This window comes from Dasypus novemcinctus, chromosome 21 (genome assembly GCF_030445035.2).
Source record: "Dasypus novemcinctus isolate mDasNov1 chromosome 21, mDasNov1.1.hap2, whole genome shotgun sequence".
NCBI lineage: Eukaryota > Metazoa > Chordata > Mammalia > Cingulata > Dasypodidae > Dasypus > Dasypus novemcinctus.
This window is the reverse complement of record NC_080693.1, coordinates 44929224-44954857: the sequence shown is the minus strand read 5'-3', so window position 1 is coordinate 44954857 and position 25634 is coordinate 44929224. Positions and strand designations below refer to the sequence as shown.

At 36.6% G+C, this 25634-nt stretch overlaps 1 protein-coding gene across 1 annotated transcript in view; it reads left to right on the top strand.

Annotated features, from left to right (window-relative positions):
- The window catches only part of BRIP1 (BRCA1 interacting DNA helicase 1), a 289439-nt gene that overhangs the window by 125021 nt on the left and 138784 nt on the right, over positions 1-25634 (top strand). The window contains exon 14 of the mRNA XM_012525899.4: positions 2141-2302. Within this exon, the coding sequence (XP_012381353.2) occupies positions 2141-2302 (162 nt within the window). The remainder of the gene's footprint in view (positions 1-2140; positions 2303-25634) is intronic.

Below are 25634 nucleotides of genomic sequence, written 5' to 3'. Positions count from 1 at the left end.
ATCACTACCATCTGTTACCATCCCCTCAAAGGGAAATTCTGTGCCCATTAAACATTAACTCCCCATTCTTTACCTCCCACTTCTGGTAACCAATAATCTACTTTCTGTACCTCAGAATTTGTATGTTCCAGTGGTATCATGTAAGTGAAGTCATAAAATATCTGTCCTTTTGTGTCTTATTTTACTCTCTGTGATGTCTTCACAGTTCACCCATATTGTAGCATATATCAGAACTTCATTCCTTTACGGCTGAATTATATTTCATTCTGTGCATATTCCACATTTTGTTTATCCATTCATCTGTTAATAGATACTTAGGTTGCTTCCACTTTTTGGCTGTTGTGAATTAATGTTGCTCTGAACATTGGTGTATGAATATCTGTTTGAGTTCCTGTTTTCTGTGTTTTTTAAAAATATATGTGTGCCTAGAATTGAGCTTTCTGGGTCATATATAATTCTATACTTACTATAGGATTTTAAAAATATCATACCTGTGGGAAAATTCTTTTCCCTTGATCAGGAACAGGGAGGCGAGAGAAATATTTATACTCATTGATGTAGCTAAGATAAGCTTAGCCTACTCCCTGCCCAAATGAAGTGAAAAGAATATTCCGCATCTCTGAACATGTCTATATTTTGCCATGACCTTGAACTCCAGTTGCTCGACATGTATTAAGAACAAAATCAGAGTGTGTAATTTATATTCATTCAGAGTGCTGTGGAGTTCTTTGTGTAAGTATATATAAGTAGCTACAGAGAGTAATATATAATGGTTAAGTTTTCTGCCAGCATTGGCTAATGTAGCTTCTAAGCTGGCTTTGTATACATATGTTTGTGAAAATAAAGTCTTTGCCTTATCTCAATTTATGATTCAATTAAGGGATGTTCAGAGACCAGAATGTTTTCTAGAATGATAAAACTGGTTTCAACCAAGTGCATCTCTGTACTAAAAATCAAAGTATATAGTCTTTCTTTCAAATCATTTCAAAATGTTATAGGGCTATCATATTCTTTCAGTGATCTACAGTATTTTATTTCTTTCTTTTTTTTTTTTTTTGGTCTTATTTTATTTATTCCCCCCTCCCCATTGTTTGCACTCGCTGCCTGTTCTCTGTGTCCATTCACTGTGTGCTCTCTGTGTCTGCTCATTTTCTCTTTTGGCGGCACTGGTAACCAAACCTGGGACCTCCCATGTGGGAGAGGGGCTTTGTTATCTCTCTCATTGTGTTTCCTCTTTGTGTTTCCTTGTTGTGTCATCTTATTGTGTCAGCTTGCCGTACGAGCTCACTGTCTTGCTTGTTTCTCCAGGAGGCTCTGGAAACTGAATCTGGGACCTCCCATGTGGTAGACGGGAGCTTAATCACTTGAGCCACATCAACTTCCCAAAAGATTTATTTATGTATTTCTCCCAACCCCCTTGTTGTTTGCACTTGCTGTGTCTGTTCATCTTCCTTGTTTCTTTAGGAAGCCCTGGAAACTGAACCTGGGACCACCGACGTAGGAGGGAGATACCTAATTGCTTGACCCACCTCTGCTCATATTTCTAATAAAGTTTGTTCTTTCTCCTAGTTAAATTAACTAGACTAAGACTAGATTTGTATGAATATAGAAGAATTACAAATAATTGTAAAATTTGGTGGATCTGTTTTCTATGACTAGTTAAACATAGATCTTTGAGCACCAGAGAATTTGTGAAAGAGTACTTCCTGTCATTGTTGAAGCTTGGAGACTTACCTTCAGCAGATTAGACTGGTCCTACCCCCTAATATTGTATAACTGTTGAATTCTGCTGTTGGTATATAGATCCAGTGTATTAATTTCATTTGTTCATTTATTCATCCAAGAAAAATTTGTTACATGGTTACTTGTGCAAAACTATTGAGGAAATAGAGATAAATAAAGCCTTCTTTACCCTCAAAGAACTTTCATTCTAAGAGAATCTAGTGGTCTGTGTAAAGCATAACTCCTATAAATTAATTCTGTGTAAAATTACCTAAAGGGAATAGTGAAAAAACTAGCGATTTAAAAAGAAATTTCTTCTAGGCTTGCTACTTGATCTTCTAATTATGTGACATATACATAATCAAGACTCTCAGCTAAATGCTAATTTGTCTCTAATACTGAAATATTCATATTTTAGGTTTGGGTTGGCACCATTGGGTCAGGTCCCAAGGGTCGGAATCTCTGTGCTACCTTCCAGCACACTGAAACATTTGAGTTCCAGGATGAAGTGGGAGCACTTTTGTTATCTGTGTGCCAGACTGTGAGGCAAGGAATTTTGTGTTTCCTGCCGTCTTACAAGGTAAGGGAATATTTTTTGTTTCTTTTGCCTTTAAAAAATAATTAGGATAGGGAAACAGCTGTGGTTCAATCAGATGAGCTCCCATCTACCATATACAGGAGGCCCTCGGTTCGCATCCTGGGGCCTCCTTGTGAAGGCAGGCTTGCCGGCCCGCTGTGGAGCGCCGCCCGGCCCACAGGCGCCACGGAGAGCTGAGTCAGCAAGGTGATGCAACAAAAAGAAGGGAGATAAGCGAGAACACAGAAGAGCCCTCAGCGAATGGACACAGAGAGCAGACAGCAAGCAAGCTGCAAGGGGGGAGGGGAAACAAATAAATACAGACACAAGGGCGCACAACGAATGAACACAGAGCAGACAGCCACAAAAAGCCACAAGGCGTGGGGGAGGGAATTGTAGGATTGTCATGATAAGCTTCCTAGGGTCAGAAGGAATGGGGGAATAATTATAGTTTTCTAAACATCATATATTGTTTTCTTATTAATATACTATTTCTATCATTCCTTTACTTAAAAGTCTAAAATACTAAAAAGTCTTTAAGCAGTGTTATATGAAAGGACTTTATGTGTAAATGATTTTTACTCTTAGAGGAGTAACTTGATATTTTCATTGTTGAAGTTAAAAGGAACTTTCTTCTTCACTTCATACATTACACTTTTGAATAGTTCAATAATCTGAGTCTAAAGCCAAACCGTTTTGTTGTTGTTGTTGTTGCCCATACACATACTTTGTTAGCCAGAGATGCACTAAAGCAATTATTCCTCCTGTAGATAAATTAAATGTATTGGTTTCCGAAGAAATTTAATCAGATAACGGTCCTAGGTATACAACCAAAAGAACTGAAAGCAGGGACTCAAACAGATATCTGTACAGTGATGTTCATAGCAACATTATTCATAGTAGCCAAAAGGGGGGAACAACTGAAACATCCATTGACAGATGAATAGATAAACAAAATGTGCTATATATGTACAATGGAATACTATTTAGGCATAAAAAGGAATGAAGTTCTTGTACATGCTACAATATCAATGAACCTTGAAAACATTATGCTAAATAAAATAAGCCAGATATGAAAGGACAACTATTGTATGACTCCACTTACATGAAATATCTACAATAAGCAAATTTATAAGGACAAAAGATAGGACAGAGATTACTATGGGCTGGAGGGGATATAGGGGAGTTATTGCTTAATGGTATAGAGTTTCTTTTTTTGGTGATGAAAAAGTTTTGATAATGAATGGTATTGATGATGGTGCCACATTGTAAATGTAAATAATGCCACTAAACTGTATATTTAAAAGTGGTTGAAATGGCACATTTTATCTTATGTAATATATGTTACCACAATTTAAAAATATGAAGTTGAAATGAAGACATTTTCAGACAAAAGATGAAGGAATTCATCACTAGTGACCTGCAGCACAGGTATTATAAGAAGCTCTCAGGCAGAGGGCAACTAACACCCAGTGGAAACTTTGATTCATACAAAGGAATGAAGAATGGTAGAAATTCTAAATAAGTGAATAAGTAGAAAAGACATTCTTTCCCCTGTGTTTTAATTCCTTTTAAATTTAATTGACTAGTTAAAGCAAAAATAGTGCCTTGTAATATGCATAGAAGTAAAAGACATGACAATAGTAGCACAAAGGATCCTGGTCAGGTGGGACGTTGTTGTAAGGTTCTGACATTATATGTAAAATGGTTTAAAATTATTTGAAAATAGACTCTGATAAGTTAGAGACTCATATATTAAACTCTATAGCAGCCACTTTAAAAAAAAAATATGTAATAACCAGTAGTGTAGATTATAAGGAAAACTTAAAAAAAAGAAAACTTAATCCAAAAGAACAAGAAAAACAGAAAGAAAGAATGGGTAGGGGAAGATGGAACAAATAGAAAAATAAGGTAGACTTGAAACCACCCTTATCAATAGTAATCTTAAATGTATACGATCTAAACACTTGAAAGACAGTGCATTGTTGACTGGATAAAAAGTATGATTTAACTATATGCTGTCTATAATATATAAATATATATTGTATATGTAAATTAAATGTAGTTTACTTAAACAAAAGGAGGGTTCCAGAAAAGAAGATTAACCAATAGACACGCAAATACTATTATAAGAAAACTGGGGTGGCTGTATTAATAATAGGCAATATAGACTTCAGGAGAAGTCATATTACTACTGAAAAAAAGAAATATTTCATAACAATAAAATATTTATTTTATTAAGAAGACAATCTTAAATGGTATGTGGAATCTCAAAATACATGATGCAAGAACTAAAAGAATGGAAAGGAAAACTAGACAAATGTATATTTTCTTGTTGGATATTTCATTATTCCTCTCCCAGTAATTGTTGAAGAAGGAGACAGAAAGTGAGTCAAGATAGAAGAAATGAACAAAATTTCAACCAACTTGACCTAATTGACATTTATAGACTTATTACACCCAACAGTGGAAGAATACACATTTTTTTCAATTACACATGGAACATTCCACAACCTTATGTCGGATTATAAAATAAGCCTCACAAAATTTGTAAGGATGGAAGTCATACAGTTTTCTCTAAGAGTAATATTAAAATAGAAATGAGTAATAACAAACTATTTGGAAATTCTCTGCATGTTTGTGAGCCACAAACTTCAAAATAACCCATGGGTGAAAGAAGAAATCACAGGGAATGTAGGATATTTTTAATTGATAATGAAAATACCAAATATCATAATTTATGTAATGCAACTAAATTTGTGCCTAGAGGGAAATTTATAGCCTTTAATGTTTGTATTACCAAAAAAGGAAGATCTTAAATTCAATAGTCAAAGTTTTCACCTTAGGGAGCTAGAAAAATAATAGGGAAAAAAAAACCCAAAAACAAAATGTAAAGTAAGCACAGGGGAGAAACAATAAAATAGAAAGCAGATTAATTGTAGAAAAAAATCAGTGAAACTAATAATTAATCTTAACTATTAAGATTAATTAATAAAATTAATAAACTATAGCAAGGCTGGTCAAGAAAAAAGAGAAGCTATATTTCCAATATCAGTAGTGAAAGAGGGAATATCATTGTAGATTCTATTGATATTAAAAATGAAAGTGGATGTGGCTCAACAGAGTGTTCACCTACCATACAGGAGGTCCATAGATTTGATACCCAGGGTCTCCTGGCTCGTGTGGTGAGCTGGCCCATGCTCAGTGCTGCTGTGTGCAAGGAGTGCCGACCCATGCAGGGATGCCCCTGTGTAAGGGTGCCCTCCTGTGCAAGGAGTGGCCCCAGGAGCAAGGAGAGCCATCCCGTGCGAAACTGCATCCCTCCCAGGAGTGGTGCCACACACTCAGAGAGCTGACCCAGCAAGATGATGCAACAAAAATAGACATAGATCCCCAGTGCTGCCTGATGACAATACAGGCAGACACAGAAGAGCACACAGTGAATGAACAGAGCGAGCAGACAACCGGGGGGAGGAGGGGGGCGGGGTGTGGCGGAGCGGAGGGAGAGAAATCAATCAATCAATCTTTAAAAAAAAAAAGATAATAAAGGCATATTATGAACAACTGTGTACCAAACAATTGAATAACTTTAATGAAATGGACAAATTCCCTAAAAGACACAGATTATCAAAATTTACTCAACAAGAGGTAGGAAATACAAATAACCTGTATCTATTGAACAAATTGAGTAGTAACTGAAGAACTTCCAACAAAGAAAAGTACAAGCTCAGGTGACTTCATTGGTAAATTCTACAAGAAAAAAAAAATTCAACCAATTCTATACAAACTCAGAAAACAGAGGAGGTAGGAACACCAGGGAGGCATAACTCTTATACCAAAGCCTGACAAGGACTTTACAAGAAAACAATAGTAAGATCATTGAAAAATCATTAACAAAAAAATAAAATGAATCCATTAATTTAGAAAAAAGATTGTACATGAGACATAGTAGGATTTCTGCCAGGAAGCCAAGATAATTTCAGTCTTCAAAAATCAACCATTGGAGCAGATATTGTTCAATGCTTGAGTGCCAGCTTTCCACCTGTGCGGTCCCAGTTCAGTCCCTGCCCCTGTACCTCCAAAAGCAAACAAAAACCAACCATTGTAACCAAGATGACAGAGTAAAATTCTCCAGGGTTCTGTACCCCTAGTTTTAACCAACAAGCAAAAACAGGCAGGGCCATCTTTCTCAAAGCTCCAGAAAGCAGTTAAAGGGCTTCAGGAACTGAACATGCACCGAATCAAAGAAGAGACAACTTAAACATGGTAGAAAAACTTTATGGTACCCATGCTGGCCCTTTGTGCACCCCTCCCCAGCTCAGTGCACTGCTGGCCTGCGCTCTCAATGCAGGTCCCTGGTCCCAATTCCAGAGGAAGCAGAGTAATGCTTATACATGTATTAGGATACAAATATGTTTCTGCCAATATAGTGGCAGGTAGAAGGATGAAAGCAGGACACTTGTTGCCAGCTCACTGTTCCAGAACTTGCACAGCACTTAGAAGCAACAGCTAATACGCTATAGGAAAACAATCAAACTGCAGTTGCTTGGGATGAATGATTATCAGTTTTAAAATGTCTAAGACAGCATAGCACCCAGGACCAGGACAAAAGACCTTCTTAAGGGAAAGAGGGTACATTCAGATCCATGTAAAGTGGAGCAGTTCTTAAGACCAGTCTAGGACAAGACGCATACTCAGAAAAGACTGGGAAGACCCTATGTGTTTTACCTCAGGCTCTTATTCAGACCCATTGTTAGGATGGCCAAGTTGCAAAGTAGTGGGCTTGTCCAGGACAATCTGCAAAGACTGGAAAAGTCTTTTCTTTTTCCTTTGTTAGTGCCTGGCATTCAAGGAGATCTCCATATGGTAACAACCTAATACAGCTTACAGAACAGATACCTTAGTGACTAAGTTCCAGGAATAACACATTAAAATATTAAAATGTACAGTGTGCAATAAAGGATTACAGGCATGCAAATAAACAGGAAATAATGGGTGATACAAGGAGCAAGAAACAGTATTAGAAACATCAATAAGGAAGACCAGACAATGGGAATACTAGCAAAGAATTTTTAAAAAGTGTCTGAAAAATGCTCAAAGAGTTAAAGAAAATGAAAATATTCACAAAGAATTCAAGGAAATTAGCAAAACAATGGATAAAGAAAGAATTTCAGTAAGGGATAAGACAGCATAAAAGGAACAAACAGAAATAATAGAGCTGAAGATTACAGCAACTGAATTTAAAAATTCCCTAGAAAGGTTCAACATCAGATAGGACTAGCATAAGAAAAAATTGATGATTTTTACATCAATGCCAAAGATGTACTGTGTTAATAATAGGGAGGATATGGAAAAAATACACCAAATATACACTTTAGACCATAGTTAGTGGTAATAGTCTGATGATATTATCTCATAATCTGTAAAAAATGTTCCACAACAATGTAATGTGTTGGTGGAGGTGTGTTGTATGGGAATTTCACACATATACAAAATGGGTTTGTAGTTGATTACTTCTCTAATAAAAATATATTTTTAAAAATGAATGTAATATTTAGATCTAGCTGCCTGGGAGAAGATGATGTTTCATTCTTCTTTAAAAGAATATAGAAAATTACCCCTTTCTAACAGTAGAGAATATGATCATAGTTAATAATTATTTTTAAAAATTAACAATAAAGGTGCCAATTAATAAAAAAGAAGAAAGAAAAAAATCAGTGAACTTGAAGATAAGACAATTGAAATCATTCAGTCTGCAGAGCAGGGAGAATAAAGAATGGAAAAAAAATGAGCTGAGTCAGACAGACTGGTGGGACATCATCAAGCATACCAAATATATTCATTATGAGATTCCCAGAAAAAGAGAGGGGCAGAAAAATTATTTAAAGAATTAATGTCTTAAACTCCCAAATTTAATGAAAGGTATGAATCTAAGAAGCCCAATGAACTCCGTATGTCATGAACCCAACCAAACGGTCAAATGCCAGAGACAAAGAATCCTGAAAGCTGCAAGAAGTAACATGTCATGTATAAGTGAGCTTCAATATGATTAAATGCTAATCTCTTATCAGAAGCAATGGAGGCAAGAATGCAGTGGGATGGCATATTGCTGAAAGGAAAAAAAACACCAGTCAAGAATTCTGTATCCAACAACTGTGATTCAAAAATGAGGGAACAATTAAGACATTCCCAGGTAAACAAAAGCTGAGGGAGTTTGTCACTACTAGACTTGCCCTATTAAAAAATGCTAAAGGGAGTTCTTCAGGTTGAAAGGAAAGGTTACTAGATAGTGGGTTGGAACTGTATGAAGAAATAAAGACTTTAATAAAGGCAACTACATGGATAAATATAAATGTCAGTACTATTGTATTTTTTATTGTAACTCCACTTTCTACTTCATACATCATCTAAAATGCAAATGCATAAAAAGTAATTATAAATTTATAGTGTTAGGCACACAATGTATAAAGATATAATTTGTGACAGAAATACATTCTTGAGTGCACCTTGATCATTCTCTAGTATAGACCATATGTGAGGTCACAAAACAAGTCTTAATAAATTTTAAAAAGATAAAAAACATTAAAAATATCTTCTCCAATCTTAATGATATAAAGCTAGAAATAAGGAAAACTGGAAAATGCAAAAATGTGTGGAAATTAAACAACATACTCTTCAACAGATAAATGGGTCAAAGAAGAAACCAAAAGGGAAATTAGAAAGTACCATGAGATGAATAAAAATGAGAACACAGCATACCAAAACTTGAGGGATGTAACAAAGACAGTGCTCAGAGGAAAATATATAGCTATAAAAACATTAAAGAAGAAATATCTCAAATCAGTGACCTATTCTCAGACCTGCAGGGAACTAGAGAAAGAAGAGCAAACTAAATGTCAGCAGAAGGAAGGAAATAATAAAGATTAGAGTGGAGATAAATAGAGAATAGAAGAACAGCTGAGTATCAATAAAACCAAAAGCTGGTTCTTTGAAATGATCAATAAAACTGTCAAACCTTTAGTTAGATTGACAAAAAGAGAGACAGGATGCAAATAACAAAAGTCAGAAATGAAAGAGGGGGAAACGGACTTTGGCCCAGTGGTTAGGGCGTCCGTCTACCACATGGGAGGTCCGCGGTTCAAACCCTGGGCCTCCTTGACCCGTGTGGAGCTGGCCATGCGCAGCGCTGATGCGCGCAAGGAGTGCCGTGCACGCAAGGGTGTCCCCCGCGTGGGGGAGCCCCACGCGCAAGGAGTGCGCCCGTGAGGAAAGCCGCCCAGCGTGAAAAGAAAGAGCAGCCTGCCCAGGAATGGCGCCGCCCACACTTCCCGTGCCGCTGACGACAACAGAAGCGGACAAAGAAACAAGACGCAGCAAATAGACACCAAGAACAGACAACCAAGGGAGGGGGGGGAATTAAATAAATAAATAAATCTTTTTTAAAAAAAAAAAAAAAAAAGAAATGAAAGAGGGAAACACATTATTACCAACCTTACAGAAATAAAAATGCTTGTAAGGGGATTCTACGAACAATTGTATGCTAAAAAATTAGATAACCTTGATGAAATGGGCAAATTAAAAAAAACACAAATTACCCAAACAGATGCAAGAAGAAATAGATTACCTTTTTTTTTTTTTTTTAAATAGATTGTCTTAACAGAGTAGTAACAAGTGAAGAGATTGAGGTAGTAATCAAAAACCTCCCAACAAAGAAATTACCCGGACCAGGTAGCTTCACTGGTAAATTTTATGAGACATTCAAAGAATTAATACCAATCCTTTTCAAACTCTTAGAAAAAATTGAAGAGGAAGAATCACTTCCTAACTCATTCTGTGAGGCCAGCATACCCTAACACCAGGCCAGATAAAGATTTCACAAGAAAACAAAGTTACAGGCTAATATCCCTTACGATTATATTTGCAAAAACTCTCAACAAAATACTAGCAAACCAAACCCAACAGCACTTTAAAAGGATTATGCATCCATACCAAATTGCAATTAACTCATCAATGAAAATGTGATGCAATATAAGAAAATCAGTCAGTGTTATAAACCACATCAGAGTAAAGGGAAAAAAAAAACATGTTCCTCTCAGTTCTTACAGAAAATGCATTTTATAAAATCCAGCACCCTTTGATTATATATGCTACCACAATTTTTTATTTTGAGAGAGAGAGACTAAAGTGACAGTGACAAACAAATGCAATATATGATCCTGGACTAGATCAAATAATGGAGGAGAAAGTCCAAAAAAGGATGTTATGAGAACATTAAAAATTAGAATATGACCTGTATGTTTTATATTAATGTTAAATTTCTTGCAGTTGATAACTGTAACTTAATGAGGTTACATAAGTGAACATTTTGGCTCTTAGGAAATATACATGGAATTATTAAGTGTTCAAGGAGCATGATATATACCATCTACTCTCAAATATTTAGAAAATTAGGTAGGTAGAAAGAATGACATAACACATGTGGCAAAATGTTAAAAATTGGTAACTCAGGGTATTTGGGTAAGGAGTATATTGGGGTTCTCTATATTATTTTTGTTTTACATTTATAACTTTGCTGAAAGTTTGAAAAAAAAAAAACTTTTTTTTTGAGGTCCTGGGGCTGGGAATTGAACCCCAGATCTTGTATATGGGAAGCTGATGTTCAGCCGCTGGGCCACAGTGGTTCCCCTAAGCTGGTTTTTTTCATTTATTTGCTTGTTGTTTGCTTTTTTGTTTGTTTGTTTTTAGGAGGCATTGGGGATCAACCCAGGATCTCCCATGTGGGAAGCAGGTGCTCAACTGCTTGAGCCATATCCATTCCCCTGAAATTATTTTTTTTAAATTAAGAAAAATCAACTGGTGTAATTCACCATGTTAGCAGATAAAAGAGAAACATGTTTATCTCAAAAAATGCAGAAAGAGTATTTTACAAAATATTTATAAAATATTTTAATATAAATTCTTAGTAAGCAAGGAACAGAAAGGAACTTTCTTAACTTGATAAAAGGCATCTATGAAGAAGCTATAGCTGACATCCTACTTAATATTATAAAACTGAATTTTTTTTTTACTAATTTCAGGAATTTTCAGGCAGAAATCTATTCTTGTCATTTCTTTTTAACATTGTATTGTATACAGGCAAGAAAAAGAAATAAAATGTATAATGATTTGAATAGAAGTAAAATTGTCTTGTGTACTTACAAAATCCAGGAATCTACAAATAAAGCTGGTGGAATTAATAACTGAATTAATTAAGCTCTCAGGCTATGAGGATGTTAAATATTCCTAAACATATTATATATGTATAGTGATGGACAGTTGGACAAGAAATTAAAACACAGCATCAATTAAAGTACCATAAAATAGCATGAAATATGTGCATGGTATTATGAATACTATAAAGTTCACTAAACATTGATGAGAGAAATGAAAGCAAACCTGTATAAATTTAGAAAGAGCAAACTGCTGGATTGGAAATCGTAGTATTATTAAGGTATCTATTCTCCTGAAACTCATCTATATATTCAAGCTAATCTTTTTTTTTCTCCTTCTTTATTTTTTTTTAAATGTTACATTCAAAAAACATGAGGTCCCCATATACCTCCCAACTCCCTCACCCCACTCCTCCCACATCAACAACCTCTTTCATCATCGTGGCACATTCATTACATTTGGTGAATACATTTTGGAGCACTGCTGCACCACATGGATCATCGTTTACATTGTAATTTACACTCTCCCCTAGTCCACCCAGTGGACCATGGCAGGATATACAATGTCCAGCATCTGTCCCTGCAGTACCACTCAGGACAACTCTAAGACCTGAAAATGCCCCCACATCATATCTCTTCTTCCCTCTCCCTACCCTCAGCAGCTACCATGGCAACGCCCCCCCCACATCAATGCTACAATTTCTTACATTACTAATCACAATAGTTCCATAGCAGAACATCAGTAAGTCCACTCTAATCCATACTCCACTCCTGCAGCCTGTGGACCCTGGAATGTTTATGTCCATTCCCCCTCTGTATCAATAGGGGTGTTGAGCCAATTTTAATTTTAAAAATTCCCAGAAGACTCTTTTTAAAAATTTAACTATTTGAACCTATAGTTCAATTAAAAATGCAAACGACCTAGATTGTCAAAACTATTTTGAAAAATAAGAACAAATTTGGAATATTATTACTTAAATATCTGGTTTCAAGATTTATTATAAAACCACAATAATTAAGACAGTGTGATATGGTGTAAAGATAAACATGTATATCAATGGAACAAAACAGAGAGTCCAGAAATTGATCCACATGTGTGTGGTCAATTGACTTTCTTTTTTTTTCAAGATTTATTTTATTTATTTCTCTCCCTCCCTGCCCTGCTCCATTTGTGCTCACTGTCTGCTCTCTGTGTCTGTTAAGTGCTCATCCTCTTTTTAGGGCACCAGGAACTGAACCCATGACCTCCCATGTAGGAGGGAGGCACCCATTGGTTTGAGCCAACTCTATTCCCTGCTTGTTGTGTTTCTCATTATGTTTCCTTGTTGCATCATCTCATTGTGTCATCTTGTTGTGTCAACTCACCCCACCAGCTCATTGCATCAGTACACTTGTTGCTCGTCTTTTTTAGGAGGCACCAGAAACTGAACCCAGGACCTCTCGTATGGTAGGCAGGCACCCAACTGCTTGAGCCACATCTGCTTCCCACAATTGACTCTTTTTTTATTTGAACCTGTAATTAAAAGAGAATTTTATCTTTGTACATTTTCCCCCAGAATACTTCGTAACAGAATTTTTAAAAATTAAAAAAAAATTTTTTTTAAATTTTTTGTTCAAGTATTCTTACATGAACATGCATAAACAGTAAGTGTATAATAAGATTGTGAACTTACAAAATAAACATACATAACATCACACAGGGGTTTCATATATCACTCTTCCAACAACATTTTGCATTGTTGTCACAATTAACTTTTAACAGATGCCAGTGTAATTTAATGCAGAAGTGGCAGTCTTTTCAACAAATGTTGCTGGAACACTTGGATATCCTTTTGGGATAAAATGAACACTGATACCTCATAACTTTACACAAAAACTAACTCAAAATTGATCATAAACCTATACATAAAAGCTAAAACTATAAATCTAGTAAAAAACACAGAATATCTTTATGACCTTGGTACATGCAAAGAGATCATAGATAGGACACAGAGAGCATAAACCTTTAAAGAAATAATTTATAAAATGCACTTTTTCAAAACTAAAACCTTTTGTTCTTCAAAGGACACTGTTAAGAAAATAAAAAGGCAAGCCAACTGTCTGGGAGATTTGAAATACAAAGGACTTACACACAGAATATAGAAAGAACTTTTAAAATTCAATAGTAAGACAAAATAAACAAAAAAACCAAACTATGATAAAAATGGGAAAATATATATTTTTTAAATTATTTATTTATTTTTAAAAATTACATTAAAAAAATATGAGGTCCCATTTAACCCCACCGCCCCCACCCCCCACTCCCCCCACAGCAACACTCGCTCCCATCATCGTGACACATCCATTGCACCTGGTAAGTACATCTCTGAGCATCATTGCACCCCATAGTCAATGGTCCACATCATAGCCCACACTCTCCCACGTTCCATCCAGTGGGCCCTGGGGGGATCTACAATGTCCCGTAATTGTCCGTGAAGCACCACCCAGGACAACTCGACGTCCCGAAACCGGCTCCACATCTCATCTCTTCCTCCCATTCCCCAAACCCAGCAGCCACCATGGCTACCCTTCCCACACCCATTCCACATTTTCTCTGTGGACATTGGATTAGTTGTGTCCATTGCACATCTATGTCAAGTGGGGGTTTAGATTCCATATGGATACTGGATGTACTCCTCCTGCTTTCAGTTGTAGACACTCTAGGCTCCATGGTGTGGTGGTTGACCTTCTTCAACTCCATGTTAGCTGAGTGGGGTAAGTCCAATAAATCAAAGTGTAGGAGCTGAAGTCTGTTGAGGCTCTGGGCCTGGGTGTCATATTATCAGTCCAGAGATTCAAATCCCCTAAATATATCTTAAACCCCAGCACCTACTACAATTCCAGTAAAGTAGCATGGAAGTCTTGTGAAAAGAGATCCCCTCTGAGTCCAATTCCATCACGCAGAAACACCAGCTCCAAAGAAGGGCCATTTCCATGGCAGTGAACCCCATCTGCCATGACCATAGAACCCGTGGGTCTCTTTATCCCTCAAAAGAACCAATACATGGGGTTGTATCTACTTTATCTGTCTCTCAGACTCTGCTCAGTTGTGCATAAGGGCATTCCTTCTGACAACCTCCAGACTCTTTTTTAGAGACTCATAGCCTTATAATCTCATTTCTCCTTTCCATTTCCCCCTTACATTAGGTCAATCAGCATTTTGAAGTCATGTTATTATATGTAGACAGGGATATTCTGCTGATCCATATTGAACCTTTAATTCAAGGTCATTTTCCAGTTGTATCTTCAGGTGGTATGTGGTAGTGGTCCCTCAGTGCCAGGGAGGCTCATCCCTGGGTGTCATGTCCCTCGCTGTGGGGAATGCACTGCATCTACATGCTGAATTTGGCTGTGAGAGTGGCCACATTTGAGTAACATGAAGGCTGTCAGGAGGAAACTCCCAGGCACAGTGCTACTCTAGGCCTTGTTCTTATTGCAGGTGTACAGGCTCAAAAGCATAGCCATTAGTATCAGGAGCCCACTGTTGGGCCCTCCTTCCTTCCTGGTTCTTGCCGTTGCACCTGGGGGACTGCCGCTGCTCCTCCAGGGTCCACGACAGTGACCCCCCGGCCAGGAGCCCAGTACCCCCCCAGCTGTTGTTATTAATTGTTTCCACTATGAGTATATCTAGACATTACTATATGCCCTGGGCATATGCCCTGTATAACTCCCTGTCAACCCTATATATCCTGTCAATAACATCCTATATCAGCATTCCTCCGCTGCCATTGTTGAACCACTCTGTGATCCAAAACTTCCTGTAAAGTGAATCCCAACATATTGTCAGCCTCACAAGAGTCTTAGATCACCGAAATTCATATATACAATATACAGTACTTCCCCAGATCCACCATAAAACCTTTTCCCTTCCACAGCAATAATCTTTTAACTTATTCATATCATATTTAAAAATGGGCAAATATTGAACCAACATTTTGTAAAGGAAAATACTTGAATGATAAATATGTACATGAAAAGATATTCAACTTCACAAATTGTTAGGGAAGTACAAATTAAAACCACAATGAGATACCACTGCTTGCTTACTAGACTGGCTACATTTAAAATGACTGGTCTTAGCAACTGTTGGTAAGGATGTGGATGAACTAGAACTCATAGATCACTGGTGGGAATGGGAAATGGTATAACCCTTTCGGAAAATTGTTTGGTAGTTTCTTAAAAAGTTAAACATTCACATAACACATGACCCAGCCATTCTACTCCCAGGTTTTTACCCAAGAAAAATGAAAGCATATATATACACAAACATTTGTGTGTGAATGTTTATAATACCTTTATTTATAATAACCACAAGTTGTAAACAATACAGATGTCTTTTCAGCAAGTTACTGTGTATACATATTGTGGTATTTCCGTACAATGGAACTCTACTCAGCAATGAAAAGGAATAAATTTAATAATAAAATGCCACAATGTGTATCAGTTTCAAAAGCCAAACACACAATAGTCTATACTGTATGATTTCATTCATATGAAATTCTAGAAATTATAAATCATCTTTTTCTGAGGGACTAGGAAACGTTTTCTGTGAACTTTCTCTATCATAGCTACTCAGACCTGCTTTTTATTATTAAAGCATCCATAGACATAAACAAATGACTGTGGGTGCCTTCCAATAAAATGTTTTCTACAAAAACAGCTGGCAATCTGGATTTGGCCCGTAGGTCATAATTTGTCAACCCATGTTCTAAGCTTTAGTGACAAACAGTGGTTTTCTGGGCCTGCAGGTAGCAGAGGACTGCCTGCAAAGGGGTGTAAGGGAACTTTTTGGGAAAATGTAAATATTCCATATTTTGATTATGGTTGCAAATTCCTGGATACATGCATTTGTCAGAATACATTGAAACACACCCTTAAATGGTGCATTTTCTTGTATGTAAATTATACCTAATTAAGGTTGCTTTTTTAACAAGAAAAACATCAACCCAAACAAAATAAAAGAAATACAAATTCCCACTGGAAACCTGATTAAAATTTCATTGAAATAATGTTTATCTGGAAATGATAATAAAAGATCTCAGACAGGAATATGTTGTGTCTGCATATTATGTACTGTTTTTGTGTGTCCTTCCATAAAATTAAATAATTAAACCAACAATAAAACAATGCCCTTATCAATTTCACTTCCTTAAAAATAAAGTATATTACCAGATACATTCTGCATCTCTTTAGGTCAGCTTGCTGTTTCAATTTAAATAGCTGAAAAAATTAAGTTTTTGCTATGAAATCTGTATATTCAGACAAAGCACAAATTCAGTTTAAAAATGAATTCTTTGAATTACTGTTTATACAAGTTGACATGTAATTACTTATTAGGTCATCAATCTTATATTATAGTTTACCTTCCCGACAAGCTCCTACTTCACTTTTAGGAAGTCTAGAATGTTTACTAATGTGGGCATATTGAAAGAGGCAGGCAAGAGTTCAGCTAATTATCAGTCAGAAAGACTTAGGAAAGAAAAGATGTTTAAAGATGTAAAATCGTTGAAAATGGCAAACAGAAAATAATGAAGTTCTGTTTTTAATTAATGAGTATGTCTATATTGAGGGTACTTTTCAGATCAGGATGTTATTAAAATATTAATATTAAACACCATCCCATATTTGTCACCCAACAGGCAAAATCAATAAAGTATTATTGTCTTTTTTTTTTTTTAAGATTTATTTATTTATTTCTCTCCCCTTCCCCCCTGCCCCGGTTGTCTGTTCTCTGTGTCTATTTGCTGCATCTTCTTTGTCCACTTCTATTGTTGTCAGTGGCATGGGAATCCGTGTTTTCTTTTTGTTGCGTCATCTTGCTGTGTCAGCTCCCCATGTGGGTGGTGCCATTCTTAGGCAGGCTGCGCTTTCTTTCGCCCTGGGCGGCTCTCCTTATGGGGCATGCTCCTTTGCGCGTGGGGCTCCCCTACGCGGGGGACAACCCTGTGTGGCACGGCACTCCTTGCGCGTATCAGCACTGCACATGGGCTAGCTCCACACAGGTCAAGGAGGCCTGGGGTTTGAACCATGGACCTCCCATGTGGTAGACGGACACCCTAACCACTGGGCCAAGTCCGCTTCCGTATTACTGTCTTATAGACTTATAATTCAGAGTTCTAAAGTATATCTAAAAGTGTTTACAGTGTAAAGTGCTACCATAGAATGGTCAGTAACTATGGTGATGAATCATTACTAAAATTTACAAGCATTGGCATTTTTCTCTTTGCTAGATATTTTGTCTTTGATAAAATACATATTGAACGAATCATCTGAATTGAGGGCACCAGGCCTTGCTACATCTTAATGCAGACAGGTTGGCGACATAAACATTTATGGTTTGTATCTTAATCTTGTTTAAAAGCATATTATATTCTAAGTAATTGCTTTTTCACAGGGAAGTTTTTTTTTTGTTTTTGACTAGCGGTCATACTGATTTTTACCATAAATACATTTTTAAAAAATGATTTATTTTTATTTCTCTCCCCTCTCCCCCGCACCCCCCAGTTGTCTACTCTTTCTGTCCATTCGCTGTGTGTTCTTCTGTGACCGCTTCTATCCTTACCAGCAGCACCGGGAATCTGTTTCTTTTTGTTGTGTCAGCTCTCCGTGTGTACGACGCCATTCTTGGGCAGGCTGCACTTTCTTTCGTGCTGGGCAACTCTCCTTATGGGCGTGGGGTGCTCCTACACCGGGGACACCCCTGTGTGACAGGGCACTCCTTGCACGCATCAGCACTGCGCATGGGCCAGCTCCGCATGGGTCAAGGAGGCCCGGGGTTTGAACTGCGGACCTCCCATGTGGTTGGTGGACGCCCTATCCATTGGGCCAAGTCCACTTCCCCGTAAATACATTTTAATAGAGTATCTTCTTCTTTCTAACTGTATAAAATGCCTGAAAGTGACAGTTATAACATGGTTTCATAGTAAAAGTATATTTTCTAAATAAATAAAAGTTTAGGTAAAATTAAGAAAGCATTAATTTTCTTATAATAAACATTGCATACTTAAATGTTACTTTGAGATAGTTTTCATATCATATAACTATATGTTAGGTATAAAAATCCCCCTCAATAGATGGGTTATTGATTATTTTGTTTCTAATATATAAGGTCACTGCCATTGTAAAAGTTCATTTATCATGAGGCATATGAAATTTAAGGGATGAAAAGTTTTGAGAATTTGATCTGGGAGTAGTTGCTTTTTCACAATTTCAAAAGTTTAAAACAGAGGCAGTGTTTCTGAAGAGTCAATATTCTAGCACAGAAGAAAAAACTGTCCTTTATTAGTTCACATGTTTAAGCCAGGTCCCACTATCTAATTACTCATTCTGATTCCACTTATTTGTTTTCAAATCCTGAATTTTTAAAAATTCAGACGCCTACTGGTTATCACCCCTACCCCCACCTCCTTTTTTTGGTTAATCTCATATTGGTGTCCTTTCTGTTTCTATATTAAAAAAAACTTTTTTGGAGGTATTTCACATGCTACAAAATTCACCCTTTAAAATTGAAAAATTGTTTTTTAGTGTGCTCACAAAGTTGTGCAGCCATCACTACTATCTAGTTCCAGAATATTTTCCTCACCCCAAAAGAAAACTCCTTACCCATTAGCAGTAACTGCTCATTCCATCTTCCCTCCTAGCCCCTGACAACCACAATCTGCTTTACATTCCCATGGATTTGCCTTTTCTGGACTTTTCATGTAAATGGAATTATATATATATGACCTGTTATATCAGCCTTCTTCACATAACTTATTTTTTCAAAGTTCATGCATGCTGTAGTGTGAACCAATACTTTATTCCTTTTTATCACTTAATAATATTCATTTTACTTTCAACCCATTTGTGTCTTATCTAAAGTATCTCTTGGAAACACCATCTAGTTGGACCATTTTTAAAAAAATACATTCTGCTAATCTCTACTTTTTACTGGAATGTTTAGCCAATTTACATTTAATGTATACAAGGTAGGATTTATATCTGCCATTTGCTGTTTCCTAGGATTCCAGTTCACATCTTAATTTTTAACAGTATAATTCAGATCAATAGAAACTTAATTTCAGTAGTAAACAAAAGCATTGCTTCTCTTTAGCTACATTCTGTCTCCCTCCCTTTGTGTTTATTATCATACTGATTATACCTGTTTTTGTAAGATTTATTTTAATTTATTTTCCCCACCCTTTGTCATTTTTGCTCACTGACTGCTCTCTGTTTGTTCTGTGGTTGTCTTTTTAAAAAAATTTTTTAGGAGGCTCCATGTGGAAGGGAGGCACCCAATAGGTTGAGCAACCTCTGCTCCCACTTGTTGTGTCTCAAATTGTGTTTTCTTGTTATGTCTCTTCATGGCATCATCTCATTGCATCATCTTGTTGCATCAGCTCACTATCTTGCTCTTCTTCTTTAGGAGGCATTGGGAACCGAACCTGGAACCTCCCCCTACATGCCCCCCGTGTGATAGGCAGAAGCCCAACTGCTTGAACCACATCCACTTTTCCTGATTATATCTTCATACGTTATATGCCCAGCAACACAGAATTTGCAGTTGTCTTTTAAATCATTTAGGAAACAGAGTTACGAACAAAAAAATACATTAAATGCATTTATACTGTCTTTTGGGTTTACTTATGGAGTTATTTTTACTAGTGATCTTTAATTCTGGATTTGAGTTACTGTGAAATATATTTTCATTTCAGCTTTAAGAAGTTCCCTTTTTTTCATTTTGTCATCCCCCCCCACCCAGATAGCTCCCTTGTCTGTTTGCTCATTGTTGGTACTCATTGTCTGCTTGTTGTTTTTGCTTGTTGTTTGCCCTTGTCTGCTCATTGTTTTTGCTCATTGTCTCCTTGTTGTCTGCTCATTGTCTGTTTTTCCTTTAGGAGGCACTGAGAACTGAACCCAGGACCTCTTGTAGGAGGTGGGTGCTTAACTGCTTGAGCTACATCCCCTCCCAGAGTTCCTTTCTAACAGGAAAGGATGACTAGTGATGAATTTTCTGTTTTTGTTTATCTGGGACTGTCTTAATTTCTCCTTCATTTTTGAAGCATACTGTATACAGAAATTTTTAGCAAGAGTCCTTTTCTTTTAGCACTTGGAATATGTTATCCCATTTCCTTCTGGTCTCCATGGTTTCTGGTGAGAAATCAACTGTTAATTTTATTGAGGATCCGTTATACGTGATATGTCATTTCTCTCTTGCTGTTTCCAAGATGCTCTGTCTTTGACAGTTTGATTATAATATGTCTAAGGGTGGATCTTTGTACGTTTTGAAGTTTGTCAAGGTTCTTGGATCTGTAGATTATTATTTTTTGTCAATTTGGGATTTCAGCCATTCTTTCCTCAAATTTTCTTTCTGTTCCTTCACTCTTTTTCTCCTTCTCTTTTAAGACTTTCATTATGCAATGTTGGTATGCTTGATGATGTCCCACAGGTCTCTGAGGCTATGTTCAGTTTTCTTCATTCTTTTTTATTTCTCAATGGACTTATCTTCAAAATCACTGATTCTTGCTTCTGCATGTTGGTATCTGTTGTTGAGCTTTTCTAGTGAATTTTTTTTTTTAAGATTTATTTTATTTATTTCTCTCCCCTTTCCCCCTTGTCTGCTCTCTTGTGTCCATTAGCTGTGTGTTCTTCTGCGTCTACTTGCATTGTCAGGCAGCACTGGGAAACTGTGTCTCTTTTTTGTTGTGTCATCTTGCTGCGTGAGCTCTCCACGTGTGCAGTGCCACTCTTGGGCAGGCTGTGCTTTTTTTCTCATGTGGGGTGGCCCTCCTTGTAGGGCACACTCCTTGTGTGTGGGGCACCCCTACATGGGGGCACCCCTGCATAGCATGGCACTCCTTGCATGTGGCAGCACTGCACATGGGCCAGCTTACCACACGGGTCCAGAGGCCTGGGTATCGAACCCTGGACCCTCCATATGGTAGGCGGACACTCTTATCAGTTGAGCCTCATCCGCTTCCCTGAAGTGAATTTTTCATTTCAGTTTTTCACTTTTGAACTCCAGAATTTTTTATTGTTTCTTTTCATTGATATTCTGTATTTGGTAAGACATTTTCCAAAATGTCTTATATTTTATTTTAGTTCTTTAGGCATTATTAACTGTAGTTCTTTGAACATATTTGAATTTGCTATTTTTTAAGCATTTAGTAAATGTCAGCATCTGGGCTTCCTCAGTGACAGTGTCTATTGATTGTTTTTCTTTGTATATGGACCATATTTTCTTGTACCTTTTCACATCTTGTAACTTTTTGTTGAAAGGTAGACATTTTAAAATTTGGCAGCTCTGGAAATCAGATTGTCCCATCTCCTCAGGGTTTGTTATTTTGGCTCCTGTTTCTTGTTTGTTTGATTAGTGATTTTTTTTTTACTGATTCTATAAAACCTGTATCCATTTCTTGCAGACCAGGTTTACTAGCAATGAATGCTCTCATTTTTTGTTTACATGACATAGTCTTTATTTCTCCTTTATTTTTGAGGGCTAGTTTCACTGGATAAATATTCTAGGTTGGTGTTTCTGTGTTTTTTTTTTTTTTCTTTCAGCACTTTAAATATTTTCCTCTTCCCTCTTTTTGCTTGCATGGTTTTTCATAAAAAGTCAGTTGTAATTCTTATCCCTCTTCCTCTCTAGGTAAGGTGTTTTGTACTTCTGGCTGCCTTCAAGATTTTCTCTTTTGATTATGGTTTTCTGCAGTTTGAATATGATGTACCTATTAAATGTTTGGGTGTTTATCCTGCTTGGTGTTTTCTGAGCTTTCTAGATCCATGGTTTGGTTTCTTTCTTTAATTGTGGAAAATTCTCAGCTTTTATTACTTCAGATATTTCTTCTGCTCCATTATCTGTTTCTTCTCCTTGTGTTCCAGTAATACATATGTTGCACCTTTCAGAAACTGCCCATCAGTTCTTGTATATTCTGTTCTGTTTTGTTCATTGTTTTCCTTTTGCATTTCAGTTTGGCAAGTTTCTGTTAACACATCTTCAACCTGACTGATTGTTTGTTTGGCTGTGTTCAATTTTTTTATGTGCCCATCAAAGGCATTCTTCATTTTTGTTACCTGTTTTTTATTTCTAGTATTTTGTTTTGATTCATTTAAAGATTCCAACTCTCTTGCTTACATTACTCTCCTGTTCTTGCATGTTGCCAACTTTTTCTATTAAAAAGAACTCTTAGCGTGTTAATCATAGTTCCTTTAAATTCCTGTTTTTGTAATTCCAAAACCTTTGCCGTATCTCATTCTGTTTCTGATACTTGTTCTGTCTCTTCATACCTTGTCACTTAATAGGTCATATTCTTTACCTTTTTTTCTTGCTTCTTAGCATGCCTTGTAATTTTTTGTTGAAAGTCTGACATGATGTATTAGGTATTAGGAACTCAAGTAAAATGGTCTTTAGTCTGAGGTTTTTTGTTGACCTGACTAGAAGTTGGGTTGTATTTAATGTTCACTGTAGCTTTAGATGTCAAGGGCATAGTCTCCTCTAGTGTCCTTGTTTTTGTCTCCCCTGTCTCTTTGGGTTTCCCTAAAACCTTTTTTTTTCCCCCCGCATGTTCTTTTTTAATTTTTAAAGAAACTTTAGATTACATAAATGTTATATAAAAAATATATGGGATTCCCATATGCCCCTAACCCCTCCTCCTCCCACACTTTCCCACATTAACAACATCCTTCATTAGTGTGATACATTTGTTACAATTGCTGAACACATATTGAAACATTACTACTAATTGTGGACTATAGTTTACGTTAAAGTTTATACTCTGTCTTGCATAATTTTGTAGGTTATGACAAAATATATAATGGCCTATATCCATCATTACAATGTCCTTGTAGGACAATTTCAGCATTTCAAAAATGCTCCCATATTATACCTAATCTTCCTTCTACCCCCCTCAGAACCTCTGGTGGCCATTGCCTTTATATCAATGATAAAAATTCTTTCATTGCTAGAATAATAACTCTATAATAGAATAATAAGTCTACTTTAGTCCATTGTTCATTCCCCAATCTTGAGGGTTTGGGGATGGTGATGCCCACTCTGCTTCTAATTGACAGGGCCCTTAGATCCTGTGGGGCAGTTGGATGGGACTATCTTTCTTACAGTTGTAGATACACTCTGTTCCTTGGAATAGGGCTTTGGTCTGTTTATGTGCCTCTTGAGCTCTAATCTCAGCAGAGTTGCAGCACCTAAAACCTTTTTAAATAGAGTCTGAATCTTGCAACGCGCACAGGCGTAATCTGCTGTTATTATCTTGGAGCTCTGTCAATGTAGTAATAAGTATGGGGCAGGGAAATTATACCCTCATTCTATGATTGTTTTTTAGTGGGCTTATGGCCCTGGGCTGTGACTTTCACAAGTGTTTCTCAGCTTTTTATATTTGTGCTTAGGTGAGGCAAGGAAGGTAGAGGGGGCCAAGGTTTGGATAATTTCCCTTTCTCTATCAGATAAGCAGCTCTTTACCTTGCTGGGTAAGTCTATGAAATAAGCCATATTTTAAAATGATTATTTCTCCCTCCCCCTGCCAGAAAAAGGAGGATTTTTCTTGACTGTTCACTATGAGAACGTGGTGGGTTTCCTGGAGGTAAAAAAAACTATGAAAATATAGGACTCCTTAAGAATGCAGCCCCAGGAGTTTCTCACACTCACCCTAGTCTATCCCTTGAGCAATTTATCAAAATTATCTTTTAGGTGGTTTACGTCTATGGCTGTAGTGACTTCTCCTGGTCAACAAATTTTGGCTGTCACTCTCTGTATTTATCTGTGTCTCCAGATTTCAGGTTGGTGGTTTATGCTGTGACCTCAATTCTCTGAGTCCAAAAAAAAGTCACTCCAATGTGACTTTTCAGTTTGATTTTATTGATTATTAGTTTTGCTTTTTTCTGGTTATAAGATAGGAGCAATGACTTCCAAATTCTTTACATATTGGAGCTGAAACTAGAATATCTAATTTTTAATCTTTGAGAATGCATTTTTAACTGAGTCTAGAATGTAAATATAATTTACTCAAAATATCAACCAATGTTTTAGAATAGACTGTTATCACTACTATTGTCAGCTGTAACACAGAAAGGAGTTATTTTTTTTCAAAAAGGAGTTATTAAATTTATTGTGTAATCTATTTTTAGTTTCAAAGGGGTTTGACATAGGACATGCAGAATTCATGAGTCTGCATTAGAATCAGGGGAAAACTAGATACCAGGATTGAATTTCAAATAGAGACAGTTATATTAGTTTTCTCTTTTTACATAACAATTTACAACAAACAGACCAACTAAAAACAACATACATTTAGTATCTTACTCAAGTGGATTATGAATCTAGGCACAGCTTAGCTGGGTTTTCTATTTAGGGTTTTACATAGCTTCCATCAAGGGTCAGCTGGGGATGCAGTTTCATTAGTGGCTTGACTGGGGAAAGATTTACTGCTGATCTCTCTGTTTGTTGGCAGAATTTATCTCCTTGCAGCGGTAACACTGAGGAGATGCCCAGTTTCTTTCTGGGTGGTGGCCAGGTCTTAGAGGCTGCCCTCAGGTCCTAGCCACATGTCCCTCTCAACAACATGGCAGTTTATTTCTTCAAAGCTAACAAAGACGTCTCTTTTCAGGAGAATGCCAGTCTGTTTTCTAAGGGCATTTAACTTATTGTTAGGCTGCCCAGGAAATGTACCTTTTGGTTAACTAAAATATTAACGGATTGTATTTTAATTACATCTGCAGAATCCCTTTACTTTTGCTACAATAATATAACCTGATTATGGTAGTGAAGTCCTCTCATATTCATTGATCCCACCCACACTTAAGGGGAGGAGATTAGATACAAAAATGCATGCAGGAGGTGGGAATCTTGGGGGCCATTTTAGAATTCTACGTATTACAAGGATTAATTTTCAGAGTAAGAAAAGGGTTAATAAGAGCCACTAAAATAAAGATTTGCTACTATGATATATAAGGGATGATAAATTAATAAAAGTGAAATGATATTCATGAAATATAGTCAGATAGCAAAGGTATCACAATGACAGTTACTTTATAAGCCTGCCATAAAGGCTTGTTGAATGGGTGGATTCTAACATTTTTTTGTTTCGAGTCTTTCT